Source organism: Filicampus tigris, chromosome 1 (assembly GCF_054856515.1).
Source record: "Filicampus tigris isolate MCC_2025a chromosome 1, RoL_Ftig_1.0, whole genome shotgun sequence".
NCBI lineage: Eukaryota > Metazoa > Chordata > Actinopteri > Syngnathiformes > Syngnathidae > Filicampus > Filicampus tigris.
The window spans coordinates 30769540-30793270 of record NC_141217.1 but is presented as its reverse complement, the minus strand read 5'-3'; the positions used below and the strand labels follow the sequence as shown (position 1 = coordinate 30793270).

General features: G+C 42.9%; 1 protein-coding gene and 1 non-coding gene across 2 annotated transcripts in view; both read left to right on the top strand.

Moving 5' to 3' along the window:
• Nucleotides 1-23104, top strand: part of iqsec2b (IQ motif and Sec7 domain ArfGEF 2b) — a 57900-nt gene extending 34796 nt beyond the window's left edge. Inside the window, exons 2-14 of the mRNA XM_086031698.1 lie at nt 4019-4319; nt 5224-5541; nt 6249-7315; nt 7399-7560; nt 7644-7766; nt 7872-8038; nt 9217-9356; nt 9553-9678; nt 12383-12482; nt 12563-12724; nt 13731-13925; nt 14913-14962; nt 16613-23104. Coding sequence (XP_085887824.1) covers nt 4019-4319; nt 5224-5541; nt 6249-7315; nt 7399-7560; nt 7644-7766; nt 7872-8038; nt 9217-9356; nt 9553-9678; nt 12383-12482; nt 12563-12724; nt 13731-13925; nt 14913-14962; nt 16613-17797 — 4096 coding nt within the window. The 3' untranslated portion in view covers nt 17798-23104. The remainder of the gene's footprint in view (nt 1-4018; nt 4320-5223; nt 5542-6248; nt 7316-7398; nt 7561-7643; nt 7767-7871; nt 8039-9216; nt 9357-9552; nt 9679-12382; nt 12483-12562; nt 12725-13730; nt 13926-14912; nt 14963-16612) is intronic.
• trnav-aac (transfer RNA valine (anticodon AAC)) lies at nt 1103-1175 on the top strand. The gene has a single exon. It is a non-coding gene; the product is annotated as a tRNA-Val (tRNA).
• Nucleotides 23105-23731: the final 627 nt, after the last annotated feature.

The following is a 23731-nucleotide window of genomic DNA, read 5'->3' as shown; positions in this document are numbered from 1 at the left end:
ATCATAGTTGCCATGTTACTATGAAGGCATGATTTTTCAGCACAAACACGAGTAGACAATGTCAAATGTAAAAAATGATCGTCTTTGACCACGGACAAATCTGGAATAATAATTTTAGAGCTGCTCAGCCCCCAATCAGAATATTAGGCACACTTTACCTTTGAATTGATACACTTATAAAGCAAGAAATCTTAACAATGGACTATATGCAAGCAGCACTGTTTGATGTCATAAAGCACCGAATCTTAAGAGGGCGCTGTTCATGTGATGCAACTCCAGCCCATTTCCGTAACAGGGACCGGGACCGCTCCTTTGTTTAACACTAGGACCACCCGGATTCTAAAACTACTTAGATCTCCTGGAGGTGTCATTTTTTACTTTGATGGGACACTTGTACGAAAGTGTCTTGGCTTAATGTACGAAACCTACGACCGGTCACCACCAAAATATTGTGGCGATTTCTTTGTTCAGAGATATTTTCCGCCGTCCGTTTATCCGCCATAAAACCGGACGAAAGGCTTGCCACCACACATTGTATGTGTGTAATGAGACAAAGTGAGCGAGTCGAGAGTTGTAATGTAACTGCTCCATTGGACAGCAGTCATTGTTCATATGTCGATGCAGCGGACGTGAGAGAGGTCAGCGTCTGAACGCATGAGCAGAGATGCCCGGTCCAGGGAGCGCTTCCATTGGTCAACCGGGTTTTCCATTTAAAAAAAATTCAAACAGCTCGATCTATTTTTTTGCATGTAGTAGAGTCTACACATAGAGGCTGAGCAGCGTGATTTAATCTAGGCAGACCTTCTTACATTTCTTTTTCACATGTACAATAAGTGGTTTGAAATTAGAGCATCATTGACGTCCTCGGAGGAAAAGTGTGACTAGATGACAACAGACGTCATGCCTCGTGGTGGACATCACGACAATATGGAAAATGGAATCCTGATAAGTTAAGTGTTCCCATTATTGCTGTACTGAGTGCAACGCGTTGTATATTTGGGGCTAAAATTTGATCGTAAAACTTGTTTATACAAATGCTTATCAGTAAACCTGTCGCATTACTTTAAGCTCCATATGGCTAGTTCACTGCTGAAACTTACAGGTTTCCGTAGTGTAGTGGTTATCACGTTCGCCTAACACGCGAAAGGTCCCCGGTTCGAGACCGGGCGGAAACATGTTTTTCATTTTCAACCAGTCATTTTGTACACACAATATAATATTGTGCACATTTATTTAGGTATTATCAGAGTTGTGTTATTGGCCCTATATCATAATGTGTAATGCTAGGGTTAGCATGCTTGTATACTGTATTTGGTGAAAGGTACCTGAATTTTAGAACAATTCCCAAGAGTACATTTTCATATAACGCATGAAGTAGTAAAAAAACATACATACAACGAAACATACACCACAATTGAGGCGTACAACTATTGCACATTATACAGTTGCTAAAAACTAATCTAATGAAACTGCATTATCCTGTTCAATGTACCACTTTAGTAAATCCCCCTGCTGTCAGGTCATTAAGTCTTCTTCCCATGACCTTTTCATACTTTTATCACCTACTTCAATCTATATAATATGTGTCTCTTTACCCTTCACTGCTAACAATGGGGAAATAATGGCAATACAATGGAAGTTGGATGGCAGCAACCGTCAAAATGTAAATACCACTCAATTTAATGAGTCTCATCAAATTACAATATCGTAGAAAAGTTAAAAAAGTATTTCGGTAGTCTGATTCAAAAAGTGAAACTCATCTGTTACTGTTGTAGATGGATAAATTCAACACATTCACATTTTCACATGGAAGGTTAATAACTAAATAATATTTATACAAGAAATAATTTTGATTGCTTCGGTTCTAATTTCTTGGTGTGATGAATTAGGGATTTTTGTAAAATGTAAGATATAATAACGTGGTCCTGAAGTGTAAATCACAAAAACATAAAAACATGGTATTCGAGGGAAAAAATTGCCTTGGTTAACTTGGTTTCCACTTTAATTTTCTATTTCATATTGTTTGAAATAACTTGGCCAATAGTTTATGTATTTCGTGTGATGACATGTCGGCTACACGATCATTCAGGTTCGTTAAAATGATATTTAACATGTTTTGGCAGAAGCCGGGTGACATTTTTTGGACTGATGAGTAGCGCAACTGACTGCATTGAGTCTAATGAGTGTCATTTGTCAGCTGCCTGACAAACTATACATCTATTCTCCAAAATGTAACACGTAAATAAGATATGCAGGCCTACAGGAAATGGAGTATGTGATGTTAATTGTTTTGTGTCCATATTCTTCTGTCTACTGTATTCTGCTGCCTTGTGATTTTGAAGGTAGCCCAAGGACTCTGAAAGACCACTCAACATCTGAACAGCCATCAGGTGATGAATGCATGTCCACGATGAAACGTTTGGCCAACCAGACAGTTGTCAAGGTGTCAAAATGAAGGCAATGTTCACGCACGGAGAGATGCTAGATTATCCACACCAGGGGACTCGTGTACGAAGACTTCCGGAAGTGACTTTCATACTAAAACATGGCGTACAAAACAATGCGGAAATGTAGGAGTACTAGGCTCCTCTCTCTCCAGACCCTTGTATAACTATGCAAATTAGTATAAACAGTCAGTGACCTCCGGTGGGAATAATCACTCTGCATGACCAGATAATTATCAAGACATGAGTCACCAATGAAAATTGGGGAACTTTACTAAACATCAGCCGTAGACGCTGGCAAATGAAGTCCATCTATCCATCCATTATCTGTACCGCTTCTCCCCACAAGGGTCGCGTGCGTGCTGGAGCCTATCCCAGCTGTCTTCGGCCTTATCCATTGACATTGACATTGTCCGGACCCCAAAATACGCTCCGCGTGGGCGGAGGGAGAGTACTTGAGTAACAGTTTTGACTTTAATTTAATCCCACTTGAAACATGAAGAATAAAGTGGACATTTATTGTGATAGTCAGAGCTGGGCATTTTACTAAAAATTGTGAGCGTCCGTTATTCGTCATCCGTCTGCAGCGTGGGTACCCTTCCGTCATCCGTCATTCGGATTTTTTTCCGGGGGGGAGAAAATAGTACCAGTCCATAGGCCGATCTGCCTCTAATTTGAAACGGGCTTCCGTCGGTGTTCATTCAGAACGTGAGCGCGGTAAAGTGTGTGCACAGTATTTTTGTGCATACGCACCCTTTCTACATGAGGCCCCAGGTGATTACCACTACTTCCTGGGTGAGAAACTATGGAAATGAATGTTTGTATATGTTGGTACTGAAAATGAATTCTTTTGAATTTTAAGGATAACTTGAATGCATTTAGAATTGAGGAGGATTTGTTCACGGTTATTGGTGTGTCTGACCTGATTTGATTATTGTCATAATGGGCAGTTTGCACATGAAAATGATGAAAGAACATACATTGTACTGTTGTTTTGTATGAGCTGTCTGAAATGTATCTAATAAAAGAAAAGGGTTTTGAATTAAAATTTTGGGATGTGTTTCATTTAAGGAAGTGAGCATGTGAACAGGAGTGAAGACATAGGAACATGTAATAGAGGAATGAGATGAGCTCATAGTCAATGCAGTGGAAGCAACCGTGATGTTTATTCACTCCAGCGAACAAACCCGTAACACAGGGTCCGTGTTTCCTTCCGTCGTCAGTGAAACGAGAGTCCGTCGGTGACGGGCTGAGACGGTTTGTCGGTACTGACGTTAGTGACGATTCCAGTGACAGACGGTTCATCGTCCTTCAGTTTTTGTAAGTTTCCCGTCATTCGTCGGCAAAATGGGCGTTCGTCAGTGAGGGATTGACGGACCGTCCGTCAGTACTGAGGGAATGCCCACTTCTGCCATTCTGGTTCCACATGAACACAGAACTCCATTGGGAGAAGGTTTGTTCCCCTCTGGGCTATAGGTTTGGTTTCATTAAACAAATGCTGCAAACGTATCAGCTGTTCTCTCTTATTCAGACTTATTCAGTCATCCTAATAGCGCAAACTATTTCTTCTCTAGTGTGGAAGTGGAGTCGCAGTGTCCAGCGGAGACGGGCCCCCACAAGGACAGCACTTTTAGCAAGACGCCTTACCTGTGTGGCTCAGAGCGCTACGGTGACAGCAACAGCAGCGTGACCGCCCCCGGCTCCAGAGGCCCCTCATGCGTGGCCGCTTGCAGTTCAGCCAGCTTGGCCTGGGCGCTGCGAACACGCCACCAACCGGCCAGTCTAGCCCTTCGCAAGCAGGAAGAGGAGGAGAACAAGAGATGCAAGGCTCTCTCAGACAGTTATGAACTCTCAACAGATCTGCAGGACAAGAAGGTAACAAAGACAGCATTGAATGTTGTTGCTTTCAAAGCCACTGAAAGCGTCCACAGTCCGACATTAACGGTGGTCTGTAAGGCAATGTGTCGGGCCACCACGTACCTTACAGATGCGATAAGTATGATAAATCAACAAATGCTTGTTCTCTCCAGCCCAAACATTTTAAATATTAATCCATCGAGACATTTTACTGCATTTCTCACATTTTTTTTGCGCATGTCAGGTCAGGTTAACAATGCACCCCTCAATTCATTATCGAAATGGATTCTCCTGCTCCAAGTAAAATGATCAAGGCTAAATCCTTATGGGAAACCACGTTATAATTTCATCGGAGCATTTTGGTTTACTTGGAATCTAATTGAGTGATGAATTAGAATATCACTAAACCTGATATTTCTTGTAATATATTATTCTGTAAATAAAATTGTCACTACAATATTGCATATAGGAAGAACGATAATAGTTCAAATCAGGCCCGGAGTGAGTAATCTGGACGCTCTGGTCAATTCCCGCTGGGCTGGGCTGCAATATATGCTGTTTGGAATGCTACTCCCGAATGTCCATTAGTTTCTTACATCCCGTACATTAGTTCCTTCCTGCCCATGGACCCGTTTAAAGTACCTGAAATTAATGCTTGGGTAAAAGTAGGAGTGTCTGAAGAGAAAACATTTTTTGGTAGAAGTAAAAGTCTCCCAATGGCCAAGGTGGACAGACCAGGAGGAGCATCACAATTAATTTGATTGCAGCATTAAATCACGATACACGAACTGTTCATTAAAATGCAAAGTAAAGTGCAAGCATGAACATTCTATTTAATTCCAGTAGCAAAGTAATTGTACGCTGTTACATTAAAAGACTGCCAAATAGTCCACGCATAATAATTTCTTGCCAATTTCCCTAGGTGGAAATGCTGGAGAGAAAATACGGGGGCTCATTCGTGAGTCGGAGGGCAGCCAGGACCATTCAGACGGCCTTCAGGCAGTATCGCATGAACAAGAACTTTGAGCGCCTCCGAAGCTCTGCCTCCGAGAGTCGCATGACACGTCGCATCATCCTGTCCAACATGAGGCTTCAGTATTCTTTTGATGAGCGGCAACCTCAGCAGCAGGCCCAGACGCAAACCAACTTCACCCACAGTGTGGCCATAGGCCCTCCTCATTCCCCTGACACCGATCGCCCGGGAGACTACACCCACTTAGAGGACTCCTTCTGCAAACAGGTCTCCTCTCTTTTTCTATCATTTGGACCTCAAGGTCACCTGCTTCTTTTCATTTGTTCACATTTGTCTCATGAGGTAGCTTAAGAAAGTCACATTCGACGAAGAAATGAAAAGAAAGCATCATGGCTGGTTCGCCTTTAAAAGCATTACGTTTTGGCAAAGTGGCAAGACCACACATTGCTCACAAGATAAGTAACCGGGTCTGAGTACTGTAAGTAATTTTTCAAGACCTTGTAAAGGAAATTCAGAGATTTGTTTCTAAATACATTATACATGTTTGAAGATAACTGCTGAAAATATGCAAAGACTGAGATCTACTAATACTAAATTATGGAGAGACACTCCATCATTCGTCTTTCTGATGACTACACATCCCTACATGTTTGATCGGAAAAAGAAATCCACCTGAAGTGTGGTGGTTAGAATATATCCGACCAGGTTGCCGCAGGGCTTTCTACATTGTGACAAGAGTCATTAGCCACCAGCTAGCTTGTGGGCTAACAGATTCAATGACCATGTATTTGGAAGCAAATCACTGAATTCACTTTACGCGGTCTTTAATTTCCCTCCCTGGATAAATAAAGTGCCAATTGCTGTAGTTTAACGGTGTAATTAGAGGACCACAATTGAACTTTATTGGTTCTGTTTGTGACAATGTCCAAGAGGGATTACCTAATAACTGCTGCCTTTGTTTGTGTTCTGTCCAGGTTAAGTCCTTAGCTGACTCGATAGACGATGCCCTGACCTGCCGCACGAGTCGCAACGACTCCCAAGAAGGCAGCAGGGAGGGTGGCGGTCTTAGTGAAGATTTTGGGGAGTGTATGTGGAGCAGCAGCAGCAACCCCTCCTCTCGACGCGGTCTGGGCGAAAGAGCCAGAGGAGTCGGAGGAGGACTCAGCATGCACGGAGACAGTACGGCCACCTCGTACAGCGACGTCACGCTTTACATGGATGACGGCATACCGTCCTCTCCTCTCTCCCCGGACCGGGCGCCCAGCAGCACAGACACAGAATACTGGGGCCCCGGCGGGGGTGTCGGAGTGCGCGAGGACAGCAGGGACACAGAAGGAGGAGGCAGCAGTAACAGTCGGCGCAGTACACCGTGCACAGAGTGTAGGGACTATCGTCTGAGGGGCGCACACCTGCCTCTCCTCACCATTGAGCCGCCAAGCGACAGCTCGGTGGACATGAGCGACCGTTCGGACCGGGGCTCTCTAACCAGGCAGCTGGTGTACGAGCAGGAGCCTGGGGTGGGGGCTGGCTCTCCTCAGGGAACGCTCAAACACTCCCCCAATACTGGCGCTCGCTCGCCATCCGCAGCGGCCGCCCAGGGTCAGATCCGAGCGCCGGTCAGAGCCATCCCGACGCACATCCCTCACCAGGTGGCCTCGCACCACCACCACCACCACCACCACCATCACCACCCCATCCACCACCATCAGTACCCTGACACGCCTTCATCGTCTTCATCGCCTCAACAGCCGCCCACCACCCCTCTGTCCTCCTCCTCCTCCACAGCGCTGCCTTCCGGAGGGTTGGAGCAACCGTGTTGCTCAGATGGAGACAACGATTCTCTGAACTCTACCACCAACTCCAACGAGACAGTCAACTGCAGCTCCGGTTCCTCATCTCAGGACAGCCTCCGGGAACCTCTGCCTCCTCTGGGCAAGCAGACTTATCAAAGAGAAAGCCGTAATAGCTGGGACTCTCCGCCGTTCAACAGCGACGTAGTCCAGAGACGCCAGTACCGCATAGGTCTCAACCTCTTCAATAAGTAAGATGTTTGGATTGCAAACATGATACAGGCAATGCCTACAGTCCATAACTCATGTAGACGTATGTTTCTTTCAATCGCAGGAAACCAGAGAAAGGAATCCAGTACCTGATTGAGAGAGGCTTTGTGTCAGACACCCCAGTTGGGATTGCTCGTTTCATCCTCGAGAGGAAAGGTCTGAGCAGGCAGATGATTGGAGAGTTCCTGGGAAACCGGCAAAAGCAATTCAACAAAGATGTTTTAGAGTGGGTATAGGAAGGAAGCCCAACTTTTTGTTGTTGTTTGCTTGATTTGAGCTAACATGCAAAGATGAATGTGTCTATTCCAGCTGTGTGGTTGATGAGATGGACTTCTCCGGAATGGACCTGGATGACGCACTGAGGAAGTTCCAGGCTCAAATTAAAGTTCAAGGAGAAGCACAAAAAGTGGAACGGCTCATTGAGGCCTTTAGGTTTGTGTGTGTCGGAAATTCCAGGCTTACTGTACCACTGGTAGAGGTTAGCACAGCTTCGGATCCACCGAACTACGCTCACTGTGTTTTATGTCTCCCATGCAGTCAGCGATACTGCGTATGTAATCCAGTTCTGGTTCGGCAGTTCCAGAACCCTGACACTATCTTCATCTTGGCCTTCGCTATAATCCTTCTCAACACGGACATGTACAGCCCTAACGTCAAAGCAGAGAGGAAGATGAAGCTGGAGGATTTCATCAAGAATTTAAGAGGTGCTGCTTGATCATCAAAATGACACAATATCCACATTACTGATGATGCAATTCAAAAGCATGCTTGTAGATGACCACACTGACCACTCGACATTGTTTAAACGTTCTCATTTCAATTAGTAATTGGACGAATGTGCAATTAGAGTGACGAAGACAGTCATTTTGGAAAATTCATCCCAAATATTATGCAATAGTGGGCCCATGTTGGGATATCAAGTGATGTTACAAAAACAAAATGTCCATGTTCCAAATTAATAGTAATCGTCTGTTCCAGTGGTTTGCAAACATTACACACCGAGTACCACCTCAAAAAATACTTAAAGAATGTCAATGCAAACATTTTTTTTCAAGAATGTGTTCTATGCAAGCCCACTAGTTGAAACAGGGCATTCTGATAAATATTGCGTTTGTGGAATAAATGTTAATCCACTCGTTTTTAGCCATCTCTGGAGGCGGCCATCTTGTCTTCTGTCGACCGAAAATGACCTCACAACTGCTCACAACAACCAATCATGGCTCAGATACAGAAAACAGGTCAGCCGTGATTGGTCGTTGTGAGCAGTTGTGATGTCATTTTCAGTCGACAGAAGACAAAATGGCCGCCCCTAGAGATGGCTAAAAACGAGTGCATTTAGCTGTTTAATTTATATTCCACAAACACAGTGAACAGGATGCTGTGTGGCTGTGTGTGACTTAGTATACACGATGCTGATTGGCTGCCGCGACGCAAAAAGGCAAAAAAGTTGACTTGTTTTATACGAGCCGAATGGAGCGAACGGGCAGATTTCTGGTGCTTCACTCTGTGTCCCACCGCTCCAAACGCATCAACCACGCCCGCCCGCGCGAACGACATTGACTCCCATTCAAACGCGCCGCCCGAAATGCTCCCAGCGCAGTTGGTGTGAACGTAGCATGAACGTAGCAATACGTAGTAGTGAGGACGGATGATAGGCTGGCGATCTACCCACAATGCCTTTGCGATCGACGTAATGGGAACACCTGCACTAGAGTGAGCCCACATTCTACACTTACTGTCACTTACACTACTTGTTTAGAAGCGATTTGTTAGAGAGTAGAGTTTTGTGTGTCATTTTGATTGACTTTGTAGTATTTTATATTGTGCACGATAATCTGACCAGATATTTAAAGATGCAATCCCTCCTTTTTATTCACCCAAGGCGTGGATAATGGTCAGGATATTCCCAGGGACCTTCTTGTTGGGATCTACCAGCGGATACAGAAATGGGAGCTGCGGACCAATGATGACCATGTGTCTCAAGTACAGGCAGTGGAAAGAGTCCTGGTGGGCAAGAAGCCTGTAAGGGCCACTTTTCTCATGATGATCTTTTGCGGTGCAAGAATTCCAAACATCTGTCTGTCTGTCTATCTATCTATCTATCTATCTATCTATCTATCTATCTATCTATCTATCTATCTATCTATCTATCTATCTATCTATCCCTCTCTGTCTCTCTCTCTCTGTAAATAACCAATTGTTGTATTTGTCTTGGTAGGTCCTGTCCCTTCCCCATCGAAGGCTAGTGTGTTGCTGCCAGCTGTACGAGGTGCCCGACACCAACAGACCTCAGAGAACGGGGTTACATCAGCGCGAGGTCTTCCTCTTTAATGACCTTTTGGTGGTAAGGGGACCTTTTTTTTTATTTACCGCTTACTTTCCTCAGGCACACAGTCACCCATACATGGAAAATATTATACATTGTTGCCTTGAGATACAAGTTGAATTCATTCTAAATTTGGAAATTCCATTAAGCCGTTCCAGCCTTTCCCTAAAAAACATTATAAATGGATTGTATGTGTATTGAAATGTGAAAAAATATAGAATTCTAAAATATTTTACTTTACTAAAAACATTTTACTGTATAAAAACACAATTAGTTTTGACTGTCGGCTTAGTCCCTTTTAATCAGGGGTCACCACAGCGGGTTTCTCGCACGATATGTATATATAGGGGTGTCAAACTCATTTTTGTCATGGGCCACCTCATAGTTATGGTTTCCTTCAGAGGGCCGGTATGACTGTCAACCCAAATAAATGTATGATCGCCTCATATTACATATACACAACAAATGAGTGAGGCCTTGAGGAAGTCAAACTAAAACGCCAAGTATGCACTGCTTTTATGTTGATGTACACGTGTGTCAGCAGTGCAAGTGCACAAGAGCAGCGACTTGGCTTCAGTGTTGGCAAATTAAATACATTGCCACTGTATTCAGTGAGTTCTCAGACCATTCTAGCAACTATGTTTAAAAAATGCCAACTATGGTCCTCATATTAGCACCAGTCTAATTTCCTGCACAGTGGAGGGAAGAGAGGAATTTGCCCTTGTCATGCTTTGGGAGAATGTCAGCATACCTAAACAATAAGGAGAAAAATATGGACACTGTAGACATGTTTTTGTGGGAATGTTGATTAGTTATTTAATGTTAATAAGTGGAAATACTTATTTTATACAGATCATTTTTTTTCATCAGTTTTAAATTTAAATTTCTATTACAAGCTATTCCACGGATACACAAGTGGCAATACAATTTACTGCACTATAATAAAAAGAAGACATTAAATTTATGTTTAACATAATTGAGTTAGCATGTTGATTTGGCCTTTGGCAACCGTTTGAGTTTTTCCACAAGGCAGCTTCGAAAAATTAATTGCCCACCTCTGAGACCGCTAGCTGATTAAGCACAGTTCTCTTGGACAGCTGTGCGGTTCCTAATCTTTTTTGCACCACAGACCGCTTTCAACTAGTGATGTCGAAGCCACAGCGCAACGAGAATGAGATGACCATCCTGCCGGTGGTGTCCCCGCGTTCGGCCACTGCTGCCACCCCTCGAGTCTAGCAGCTGTCGCAGATGCTCAGGGCTCAGGTAACCGCCAATCATGGCTCAGCTTCAGAAAACAGGTGAGCCGTGATTGGTCATTACCTGAGCCTTGAGCCACTGTGATGTTTTCAGTTTCATTTTGAAAACATATTACTGTCAAGAAAATTTGGGGGTTGACTTTCACTTCAAAGGCTTCAAGAACTACAGCATATATGCTTATTAGCACTTGGCCCTCTTTTGTCAGTCCGTCCTCCGTCCTCTGTCCGCGACCTGGGTACCCTTCCGTCCTCGTCCCGCTGTCCTTATTCATTAAAATTATCAGCCTCCAACCCGTCTGTCCTCATCCAAGCTCAGTAAGTGACTAATTTCCTATTCACATCCACTTACAAGATGGGAGTATCGTGAGTGGATTAAATTGTTTACAACTGTTTAACTAAAACCGCTTTTTAGCTGCCAGAAACCACTGTGGTGATGTGATGACAAAGATGATGATGATGATGACGCAGACCGAAGCAAGCCAGGGGACTTCACAATACATTTGGGTTTTGGTGCACGTTTTCACTTTTTGTGGCGTTATTTCGCAATAAATATAATTATTGCAAAATGTTATAGGACGTCCACTAGAGGGCAGACTATGACTGTGAGAACAATACTGCAGGGAGGGTACGCACATAAAAAGAGCACTCCGGTGCAGTGTTGTGGAGGTTTAGCAAGGCAGTCTTGCTTTTTAAAAGAACCCAACACAACACGTCAGCTGGGACTTGACCCGGTTAGGGACGATTAGAGGGAAGGACTAAAACCTACCTCCTTGCTTAGTCAATCCTTTTTAAAAGAGTTCTCACCCTCCATCCAACCATCCACAAAATGGGCATCCATCTGTGACGGACGGTCCAGCCCAGCTCTGCTTATTAGCATTACCATCAAGCTAGCAGGGCCTTTGTTTATACAGTTCTTTGACTGTTTTTAATACACAAAATGTCTTTCTCCTTGTTTTATTTGTAGTTTGATAGTAACAACAACAATTGGGAGTGGCAATAAACATCTTGAAGCCTCTTTCGTGGAATTGTTCACTAAATTTGTTGAGTTGAGTTCACTGCAACCATACAGAACCCTTATCTTTCATAAGTGAAAGCACAAAATTGGCCCAATGACAACTCGTATCTTGATTAATTCAGACAGGTCACTTGTGTCTCAAGGCAACACTTAACGACTTAAAAAGGAGTAAGCCACCTCAAATATTCGTAACTTAGAGACTGTCAATGTGGTTTTAGATCATGACCTTATTGTGAAGTTGTCTGGTTCTTTTGTTGCATCCAAACTGGCATAAATTGTAATGTGCATTCAGTTGATCAAACAAGCTTGTCTGTGGTTAATGTACAAACAATTGTAAACAAAAGAAAAAAATGGAGGGAGTCAACGACATGCTTCATTAAGACTCATGGCAGATTTAGACATTGAGGATACTGCATCTTATTTTATTTTTTGTCTTCATGTTCTGCATTAGGTAACCAAAATCTTTCAGAAGAAGAAAACTTCAGTGACGTACAGTTTTAGACAGTCTTTCCCTCTAGTTGAGATGCAAGTGCACATGTTCCAGAACTCATGTAAGAAACTGTATTCCTACACATTTCGACCACCATTGTCAGTCAATGACTTTGTTTTATTACTGTCGCTCTGCTTTTAGATTACCCTCATGGTATCCGCCTGACCTCCGCAGTCTTGGGTGGGGAAAGAAAAGTTCTCATTGTCTTTATGGCCCCGAGTCAGCAAGACCGCACCCGCTTTGTGAGTGACCTCAGGGAGAGTGTTGCTGAAGTGCAGGAGATGGAAAAATACAGAGTTGAATGTAAGTGAGTCCGCTGATAGTGTAGTGGTACACACGCCTGAGTTGTGTGCGGGCAGCGTGGGATCGATTCCCGCTCAGTGACAGTGTCTATGTGTGCCCTGCGACTGGCTGGCGACCAGTTCGGGGTGTAGTCTGCCTTCGCCCATTGACGGCTGGGATAGGCTCCAGCAACTCCCCGCGACCCTATATAGGATAAGCGGTTTGGAAAATGACATGACATGACATGACATGACATGTAAGTGCTCCATCTACTGGATGTTGTGAATAATACACTTCCTGCAAAGTTATCTCACTGACTCCATCTATACAAAGGATAAAGAATCAAAGCACTTGCCATCCACCTGTCACTCTTTTGAAATCACCCCCTTTTTTGCGGGGGGGGGGGGTGTCTCATGCAAATGCAAAGTACAGCTTGTGTTACCATGACAACTGGGGTAGCGCTACAGCGTTCCAACTAAGTGTTGCCTATTTGTCAACTATTTTTTTTAAAAAGTGACCGCCAACAAATTTAGGGACTTGTTGTGGTGTAATTGGAGACTTTCGGAGAGAGGATGAATAATTATTCACAACCTCGGTTTCCAGACCGCGCGTTTGGTCACAGCCACCATTGGCTAATGTAATCAAAATCCACACCGTCAACATCCCATCATAATGCGAGTACCCATTTACTTTTGATTGTGTGTTCATTTGTGGAGGCAGAAAGTCATCAATAAGCAATTACACTTTGCACATCAATTTGTAGGATCTGTGCATGTGGTGCATGCAGCGGACACAAAACTAACCACAAACTGCCCGCCAACCCACCACGTTTACATGTTTGCGAATAATCCAATTACAGTAATTATCCGTTATCAGGAGCTAATGTTGCTAACGTTTATTTGTGCTAATGCCTCAACTTTTTCATAAGAGTAGGGTGAAAATTCTGAATGGGTGGGTAGGCACGCAACTATTTATTGTATTCTATTGCATTGTAACCATTGAAATTCCCCTGGCCTTATATTTACAGCGGAGTTGGAGAAGCAGAAAGGTGTCATGCGGCCCAGTTTGCTGACTGGAGGTGTGGTAGGGAGTGGAGCTGGTGTGAAGAGTGACATTGTGAATGGTACCTTGGGAAGGACGAGCTTTGATGACAACTGTTCCATTGGCGAAGGTCTCAAACGCACTGCACTCAGCTCATCTCTCAGGGACTTATCTGAGACAGGTGAGGAAAAGAGCCCTGTGGAGAAAGTTCGATATTCCCTGTTGCCAGGCGGATTGGGTGGCTTCAGCTATGATTGTATTCTCTAGTTCTATAGAGTGTATAGACACTTACTAGATCTATACACCCATCTGTCACTCTTTTTGGAAAGGTCTATAGACCTTCACCATGATGTCCTACGTACTTCCGGGTGGCAGAAACTTGCACCACTAGTAACCAAAAAAAAACTTCTCTAAACCCGGTTCCATTCGTGGAACTTGTGGACAATCAAAACAGTGAGGTCGATATGACCTGGCTCTAGCAAAAAAAAAAATTCTCTCTCTGTTGGTTCAGTTCCTTCTGCCGTACAGTCCCCCTTTTGGGGTCAATGACCCAAAACCATACAAATTTGTCATCTTTTCCCTTGGTTCCAATGTGAGAACATGGTAATATTTGCGGCTGATTCATTTCAGACGATGTTCAGATATGTTCGCGTAGTGGAGCTTCCTGCTCCAGATGTGCTGTTTTCACAGGAAAATGGATAGTGTGCTGTAGAGCTGACATTACCTTAGCAAACCAGCCTTTATGCTTTGCTAACTTACCAAACAAACATTTTGTACATACCTGTGACTGTGAGAAAATGCCTGGTTCCTAGTCTGTCCCTTGAAAAGCGGTTAATAGTCTTGTGATCTTCTCTCAACAGTTTACAACGTCCCTTTGATCTATCCTCCTTACCCACAGGTTCCACTGGATTCATTTTGATTTTTATGAAGGAAAAGGGAGAAAAAATAAACCTTCTTGGGTATATTTGGTGGCGCAACCTACCCCAAACACAACAAGTTTTCGTTTTCAGTTCAGCTGTAGTCACTCGGTGTTCTGCCACCTGGACGTATCCTAGCACCTATTGTTGACAAACATTATGAAATGGTCTCTTGAATCATACTTTTTCTTCATGTGCATACATCTTTGAAATCTCTCTTTGCTAACTTTACTCTTCCTGGTGGGGTGCAGGGAAGCGAGGTCGAAGGAACAGTGTTGGTTCTCTGGACAGTACTATGGAAGTAAGTCTCAAAACTATATGAAATGTTCGAATGCAATGGTGAGCTGAGTAAAATGTTTTTTTTTAATTTATGGTTACAGGAAAAAGCTAAAGCTAAGCTAAAAGCTAAGCTAAGCTATTTCTTTTATTTATACTATTATTATTTTATTGTTTATTAAAGTACTTGAATTTACTTTAAGATTATTTTTAAGCTATTCTTTAATTACATGTAATTCATTTTATTGATTGGATGGACTTTAATTTGCCTGCAGATGATCATTTTGTATTTTCGTCTGATTGAATCGTTGTTTTTAGAAAAATAAAAAATAAATGAGACGTTGCTACAGTTACTCAGTACTTAAGTATTTTTTTCACCAAGTACTTTTTTACTTTGAAGTAATTATTTGGATGACTACTTTATACTTCTACTTGAGTCATATTATTCTGAAGTAACACTACTTTTACTTGAGTACAATTTTTGGCTACTCTACCCACCTCTCATGACCAGAGACACTGTATCAGGCAGTGTCAGCTATTTCGAGAAATGATCTCACAGTGTGTCAGCGAAAATCTAGCTGTCTTATAATTGTGTCAATGACTCACCTCTTAGCTCTTTGTAACACTGTCACTGTGACCTTATTTCATTTCGTCTCCTCTCATCACGCTGAAGCAATCATGTTGTTCATTTTCTCTTCTGTGTTATTAAAAGTGCAATAATGGTAAAGTGAAGAACACAGGTGTCAAATTCAAGACCTGGGGTGCATATCTGGGCTTCCATCACTTTATATCATCCACTAAATCAAATACGGCATGTTGACTTCGTGATTATTGCTGACTGGATTTCATCATGGCAGAAAATCTGCATGGAAAATGCCATTTTTCTTCACTTTAAACATACTGTATTTGTTTTCATCAAATCAATTCAAACATAAATTGAGCAATAAGTATACAACCTTAAATATATCGTCGCTGTTCTGTGAAAAACACACATGTCCAATTTTGGAATTTTTAGCAACATTCACATTAATGCGACGTCTGTAACACGGAAACACCATTCACGTAAAAATAAGAAAAATGAAAAAAATGGGAGTGTTTGTCACAGGACAGCCATGATATGCTTGTCACAATATTCCATAACTTCTGATTCCCATTGGAATTATTTGGAAACAATATGCAGCGGCACCTCGTTTTCCGTAGGCCCTAGTTTTCCTAAGATTTGGAATATGGTCCCGGTTTTATTACAATTGCTCAGTTTTCTCAGTTGTGACTATTATTATAATGCATGCTCTCATTTTCAGAGAATAGCGGAGGATAAGAGAAATGCGAATATGCGAGGAATGTTGTCGTGCAGTGATTCTCAAAGTGTACTGGAGCATGGGCTCCTTCTAGTGGTACTCAAAAGAATCGCTGCTGAAAGTAGAGTCCAGTAGTAGTTGTGTTTTAGTCCGACTTTTTGGTACAGATTAATCATGAAACTGAGGTTGCACTGTATAAGATAACAATCAACTGCGAGAGCAACTGTGCACATTGGTATTTAATAACATGATGGTGAAATTATACATTTAGGAAACCAAAATGCGGCCCTTAACCAAAACGAGTTTGACACGCATGGTGTAGAACAAAGAGCTTCCCTGGATGTTTATGGAGCATGTTGACACTCTTTTCCTTTCAGGGATCCATCATTAGCAGTCCGCAGCCTCATCAGCGCTACCCGGTGCCAGGCGTGGTCCCCGGCTGCTACGCAACAGAAGACTTCCGGCCTCACCGCCCCATCCTAAGCCCCGGGACGGGGATGGGGGGTGGGCCGGGGCAGCAACATACCACTGCTGGGACAGGAGTCGGGGGCGTCCCCAGCAGTGTCGAGAGAGCGGGAGCGGGGATCTGCCCTGGGGGGAGCGGCAACAACAGCGGCTCCTTCCTGGGCTCACTATTCGGCAGCAAACGCGCCAAACCGCCAGGGCCCCTTATTCCACCGGGGCCACCCTACCCCGCACCTGTCCCCCCGCCGACGACGGGAGGGCCCCCTCCTCACTCCCCTTCATCCCTATGCCAGCCGTTGGAAGGGGGGCCTTCCAAGATCCAGGCACTGCATGCACAGTACTGTCACGCGGCTACCGTGCAGCCCCCGCCACCTTATTACCACCACCATCGCTACCACGCCCAAACTGTCACTCCTCCTTTGCAAGGGGCGCCGCCTCATACTATACAGAGAGGCCCGCAACCCTGTCGTACACCCCTTTGCCCACCGCACGCCCCGCACCCGCAGCTGGCCCATCTCTCCCAGCTCTCACAGCATGGGCTTCCGGGTCGCTACACCAACATGGTAGTGGGGCGTCCCCCGCCCCTTTCTCCTCTCTCCCAGCATTCCCCGAGCCCGCAGTTCGCCCTGTACCATGTGCAGCCCACACACTCTATCAGGGGGTGCGCCGCCGGCCCTGTTACCAAACCGCCCCTAACCTTGTCCCACTCGCATCCGCACCCCCACGCACACTCCCAAACCCACCCCGGGCACGTGCACACACCGCACCCGGCCAGCCACTCCGGCCATCAAACACACTTCATCTTCGGCACCCTGCCCCACAATCTGCCGTCCGCTACCGTCAACGCGCATCACGCAGCCTCCGCCGGCCCGTATCTGCCCCAGTACCCTCCTCTCTCTTCCATCCCCCCTCCCCCACCACACTCCCCTTTACCCCCCCCTTCGTCCCCCCTTACCCCTCTTACACCTCTCTCCCCTCTCCCCCCCCAGCACCCCGGGCAGCCTCAGCCAGGGCCGCAGGTGACGGGTGCCGGAGCGACAGGTACGGGGGGCAGCTCCAAGTCCAAGCCTATCAACCGGATAAGCACCGTAGTGTAAGCAGGGCGTGGGCGGCCCGGGGTCACAGGTCGGATGATAGGGTGGAGGATGCGGGAAGGGCGAGGGCCAGGGCCAGATCCGCCAGAACCGAGAGCAACAGCGGCAACGCGGCTGACAAGAGAAAACGCAGTTTGCTCCGCCTCTGTTACTTTCACCTCCGTTTCCCGCATATGTAGATCGCAAGCGCGCACGCGTCACATGAACGGTGTTCAAACAAGTCTATAGCCATATAATTAAAGGTGAATATTTCTTTTTATTGCCAATGGTAGTGGGGCGTCCTCGTTTAAAGTCTTATTGAGGGACGTATTCTCCCGTATTCGTAAGTCAGAAAAGGCACCTTCCCGGATGCGTGCTTTCTCCCGTCCACTCGAATATGTCATTTACCCTCATGCCATCCTTACAAAGTCTTAAAAGCCACTGAATCCCTGAGTCTAAAAACAGGGCCTTCGTTGGCATTAAAATTTCTTACATCAATCCTTCAAAAGTCTTAACAAATAACAACACGTGATAGGTAGGGTTTTGTGATTGTAGTCTCAAATGTCAAAAATAGTTTAAATTACTCCCAAAATGTACAGAGTGCCTCTCATGGTAGCATCACACAATCAGCGGAACCAACAAAATTGATGCCGTTTTAGCCACGAGTCCTGCACGTCATTTATGTACTGTAGCAACTTTGGACAACATGGGACATTGGGAACATTGATTACTTGGTCTCTGGCTGGCGACCAGTTCGGGGTGTAGTCTGCCTTCGCCCATTGACGGCTGGGATAGGCTCCAGCAACTCCCCGCGACCCTATATAGGATAAGCGGTTTGGAAGATGACATGACATGACATTACTTGGTCTTAAACTTCATTTCAAATGGAATGAAAAAGTCTTGAATTTAACCTGTCTTAAACTTCATTTCAAATGGAATGAAAAAGTCTTGAATTTAACCTGCCTTAAACTCTGGGTGGAGCAACCCTAAAATGTGGGCCTTCCTTGTCAAATTCGGCTCTGTCTGCATGCATGCTGCGCCCATTCGCATATTGCTCAGCCCTCGGTCTCCATTTAAAACAATTTAGTCGATGACAAAAATATCAAAAATAATTTAGATACAATTTATGTATAATGAACATGTAGATAAATGAATGTCAAAGTAAACCAAAAATTGGTTTAAAAATATTTGTTTCACATATTTACATATTTATATATGTATGACAGCAAGCACTTCAAAAGGACTGCCTCCCTCACACAGCCTCTTTACTGTCCTTACATTATTAGAGTAATAGCTTTTCATTTTTGGATCTTATGACATAGCCTAAGTTTCTTTTATATTTGCAAATGTCACTGTACATAATGAATAGTGCCCTGAAGATTGATTTGGAGGGAAAAAAAATTGAATTGAATCAAAATCGCGATTTCTGTCAGAAAAAGAGCAATGAAATGTTTTCCTGAAATTGTACAGCCATACTTGTGCAGCGCAAGCTGGCTCGATGATGTTTGAACGTCGACATTTTATATCATATTAAAATGACAGTGTGTAGAATATTTGGATTTTTCAATGTTTATTAATTTTACAAACCCACTAATAATTTCACGAATATGCAAAAAAAAAAAAGTTCTATCAGATCAATGTACATTTTTTTATATAATCGTAGGCAAAGTAATCTCTAATTATATGTCAAAGGGTGCACGAATTTAGTGAATGTAGTTCCTCAACATCATGACTACAGATTGTGTAACAAATGCAATGCACTTCATCATTTGAGGTAATACTAGAAGTCGTTTGTGATTACTTTTTTCTTGCACTTCTGCCAAAGAAATTGGTGGTAGGCCTGCAACGTTTGGTGTCTCTGAGGCACCGTAGTGTGGGTGCTTCAAAATGCACGCACTTTGAGCTTAGGTCATTGCATTCTATTATTTCAACACTAGATGGCACTAAATTCTACGCACTGGATCTATAAAGAGCAAAATATATTGGCACCAGATTTTTTTTTTTTCACCTGCGAGGAGCTTTTCCACTTCAAATATGCTGCTGGCGGGTTATTCATGAAAAGCGCAAGACCCCCAAGTATTTCAACAAATGGCGCAATGTTGAGTTAAATATTGAATTATTTGTTTTTATTTGCTTCTATGTCGGCCGTCAAATACGTTAAACTAAATTGACACACCCGGTCTGTGTCGTGAAGCCCGTATCTCATTGAACGGCGTGACAAACTACGACCTAAGTAATTTCTGCACTACGACAAGCTATGCTAAATAAATTAACCAAATGCTATGCTAATAAATCACTAACTTGAAAATCCATATAGAGACGTTCGCAAACACTACTATTCCAGCTCCAACTCACTACGGAAGCGTGGACGAGACAGGGCCGCTTATGTACGCCACGGTGGCAGAGTGACTATGTGAAAATACTGGAAGTGATGTCAGAATTCCTTGCTAGTACAATCATAGGACAGAAAGCCAAATTCACATGCAGTGCAGTGTTTAACCTGAAGATGGCTCTACACATTATGTTTTTTGCCCCAAATTCAAGATTTTCAACAAACATGCACTAAAAAGTCAAAGGCAGCATTAGTAGAGTTTATCAGTAAAAAAAAAATAAAATTAAAAGTTGCTTTGAGGGTGAGTACCCCTTTAAAGCCGAAGTCAACCCCAAAATTTTCCTTCCAACAATATGTTCTATGTGCCTCGACTAGTGTAAACACGGCATTCTGATTAATATTGTGTTTGTGAAATGTGAGTTTAGCAGCAAAATCCACCATTTTTTACCCATCTCAAGGGGCGGCCATATTGCTCACTTTCTATCGAATGAAAATGACATCACAGTTGCTCAGATGTCAGGTAACAACCAATCACCAAGCACCTGTTTTCTGAACAACCGGAGCCCTGAGCAACTGTGATGTCATTTTCAGTCGATAGAAAGTGACAAAATGGCCGCCCCCTGAGATAGACAAAAACGGGTTGATTTTACTGCTTAACTCATATTCCACAAACATAATATTAATCAGAAGTAATCAGTGGGGATACATAATACTGGAAAGAAAATTTAGGGGTTGACTTCCCCTTTAAGGAAGCTTGGGCACTTCTGATCTTTAACTTTTTTCTTGATGGACCTCCAAACATGTTCAGTCAAAAGCACAGTATTATGCGTAAATTGATTTTATTGGATATATTTACTACAGAAAAAAAACATGAACATAAAATATTTTCATATTTAGTGTGTGCTCTATGTTTCAAGTGTGTCAGAATGACATTCACAAGTCTCAGGAAAACTCCATGCTCCATGATTTACAAGCAGCCTCAGACTTCAAAGAGTCACTGCAGCTTTGGTGGTTGCGCACAAGCTCGCATGTTACATGGAGGGTGTGTCATAAGTCTGGACGGGAGAATGTGTGTCGGTGAAAGGCGCACCAGCCAAGCGTGTATAAAGACTCGCACACAAACGGGAGAATGACCCTACTTGGTGGTATTTATTTATATGTATGAAAAATGACAACCATACTGTACATTTTTTACTTTGAGGATGAAAGCAAAGACGACTGTACAGTTCAGCAAAGTTTCAATTCATTCAAAAAGTAAAAATTGCCCTTTGATTTTGCAATAATTCCCTTGACTTCATGATGTCTCCATCCACTGCAGGGTTTGCTGACGATTGTTTTTTTCAATGATGACCTCAAACATGTTCCTTTGTCTTTGAACTTTTTAACAGTAGACATTCAGTTTCGCTTAAGCATCTTTTACATGTCAACTGTAGCCATGCGGCTTTATAATGCATTCCTCAAGGAGTTTGGAAATTAATGATACAATCAACAATCTATTGTGAATGTTTCTGAAGCTTCTTGCTGTTTTATCAATATTAGATCTGCTATGTGTATGATGAATATTGTCTATTTGTTTGATCAGTATGTTAACGTATCAGCGGTTTTACAGGGTGACATAACGCTTCAAAGTACATATAAATACCCATTGCGTTGATTTAAAATCATTGACATCATTTGCACCCGTTAATATCATCTGGAGTGATTAGTGATCTAACTGACGACCTTTTTTTTTTTTTTTTTTTTTTTAAATGTGGAAAAGAAACTTTTATGATGCTCCCATTATTGAAAAAAGTGTGGTTGTGAAGGTTTTAAAAACATGGCGTTCCGTCACAATCATGTGAAGCACCTCAGCTCACCTTTTCAGAATCATGCGATTCGTCTGGGATGGCCGGCCAGTTTTGATGCCCCTTAGTTTTTTTGTAGGTGGGTTGGGGGGGAAGTTGTGACATGTGTAAACATTCGTTTCGTTTATTCATTGATTTATGAGGGTTGTGGGCACTGTGGATGCCCCCGCAAGTGAATACCCGGGGCCACCGCCTCGTTGGCCCGCCCACAGCACGCCCCTGATTCGGTGTTGGGTGTTTAGATATGTTTTAATGAAACAAGTTTTTCACAAGAGGTTTTTGTGGTTTTTGCACGTGATGTCTTAAATCAATAAATGACCATCTTATTCTCTCACCCCTCCAGCCACTTTTGTAGAACTGTCTTACCACATTCCCTGATGCCGTGGCATCCCCATGAGGGCTTTGCATTAAAAATAATAATAATAATAATAATAACAAGGATTGAGAATGTAAAACAGCATTCTTTGTTATTCTGTGGCCTCCTGCAATATTTTAAGTTGTGAGTACTGACAGCTACCTACAGTGCCAGCAATTATCAAGAGAAAATCATATATTCTCTGATTTTTGGGGGGGAGCAGAGTAGTGAGGACAAAATGATGTCAACGTTTGGAATCCAGCTATATTGAAAGACAACTTGGGTGGAATGTGAATCCACAAAAGAGGATACAATAGAGGTTTGGAGAAAGTCAAGAATGTGAGGTTAAGGTTTTATATGTATGTGATGCCTAGCCCTTTTTTTTACTCTTCTTGCATGAATATACTTACTGAATAGATTGTACTGTATAAATCTAAATCTGAATGTAAATAATATGCTATAGGCTTCTAATGGGACAAGGTTCCCCCAGTCTGTATTCAGGTGTGTGCATGTGAGTGCCATGACGTATGTACATAGGAACGACAAACAGGGACAGAAAATGTTGCGTAAGAGGAATAGTTACTTGTTTTTTTTCTTATTTCTTATTTGTGACTGAAGACAAGGGAAGGAATTAAGAGTAATACATTACAGCCTAACGGTTATGTCAGTGCACTTATGGATATTATTTTAAACCATTTAGTTCAATTTTCTGTTTTGAATGTATTAAATGTACTGAAAGAATAGAGATTTGATATGTGAATATTTATTGCTTCAGATCAATTAAAGTATCCTTGCAGTGATGTGGTTGTTGTGTTTTATTTATTATATTATATTTCTACATGAAATTCCACCATCACAATATGCATAATTATCACTGCTCTTTATAGCTACACTCATAGTCATGATTTGGCATTTTCATATATTTTATCTGTCCTGTGAAAAACAATTATGTCAAATTTTGGAAAATGTTTGAATTTTCACGTTAAAGCGATGTCTGTAACGCGGAACCACCATTCACGTAAAAATAAGATTAAAAAAAAAATCCGGTCAGGCAACCCCCCTCCAAAAAATATATATATTTTTGTGATGTACTGTTTAATACGAAAAATATCAGTCGATAATATTGTCCTTATGCCCTATAAATAAAAAACATACTGCAATGGCATAATTAAGTAGAATACAAAGATTTTTTTTAATTGCCACATGTTTTGCTAAATTCAATGGACATTGGGCGCTCGTTCTGGTGTGCGCGCCTTGGCCACCAGGGGGCAACATACTTTAAGGAGACGGTCACAGTGCTTAGTGAGCCACGGAAAATAGCCAGGCTCTGTACAGTAGAATGAATTGCACATACAACTAAGTAAATGTTTAAAAACAAACAACAGTCACATTCAATGCAAATGGATTGTGCCAAAAGTTCAACACAA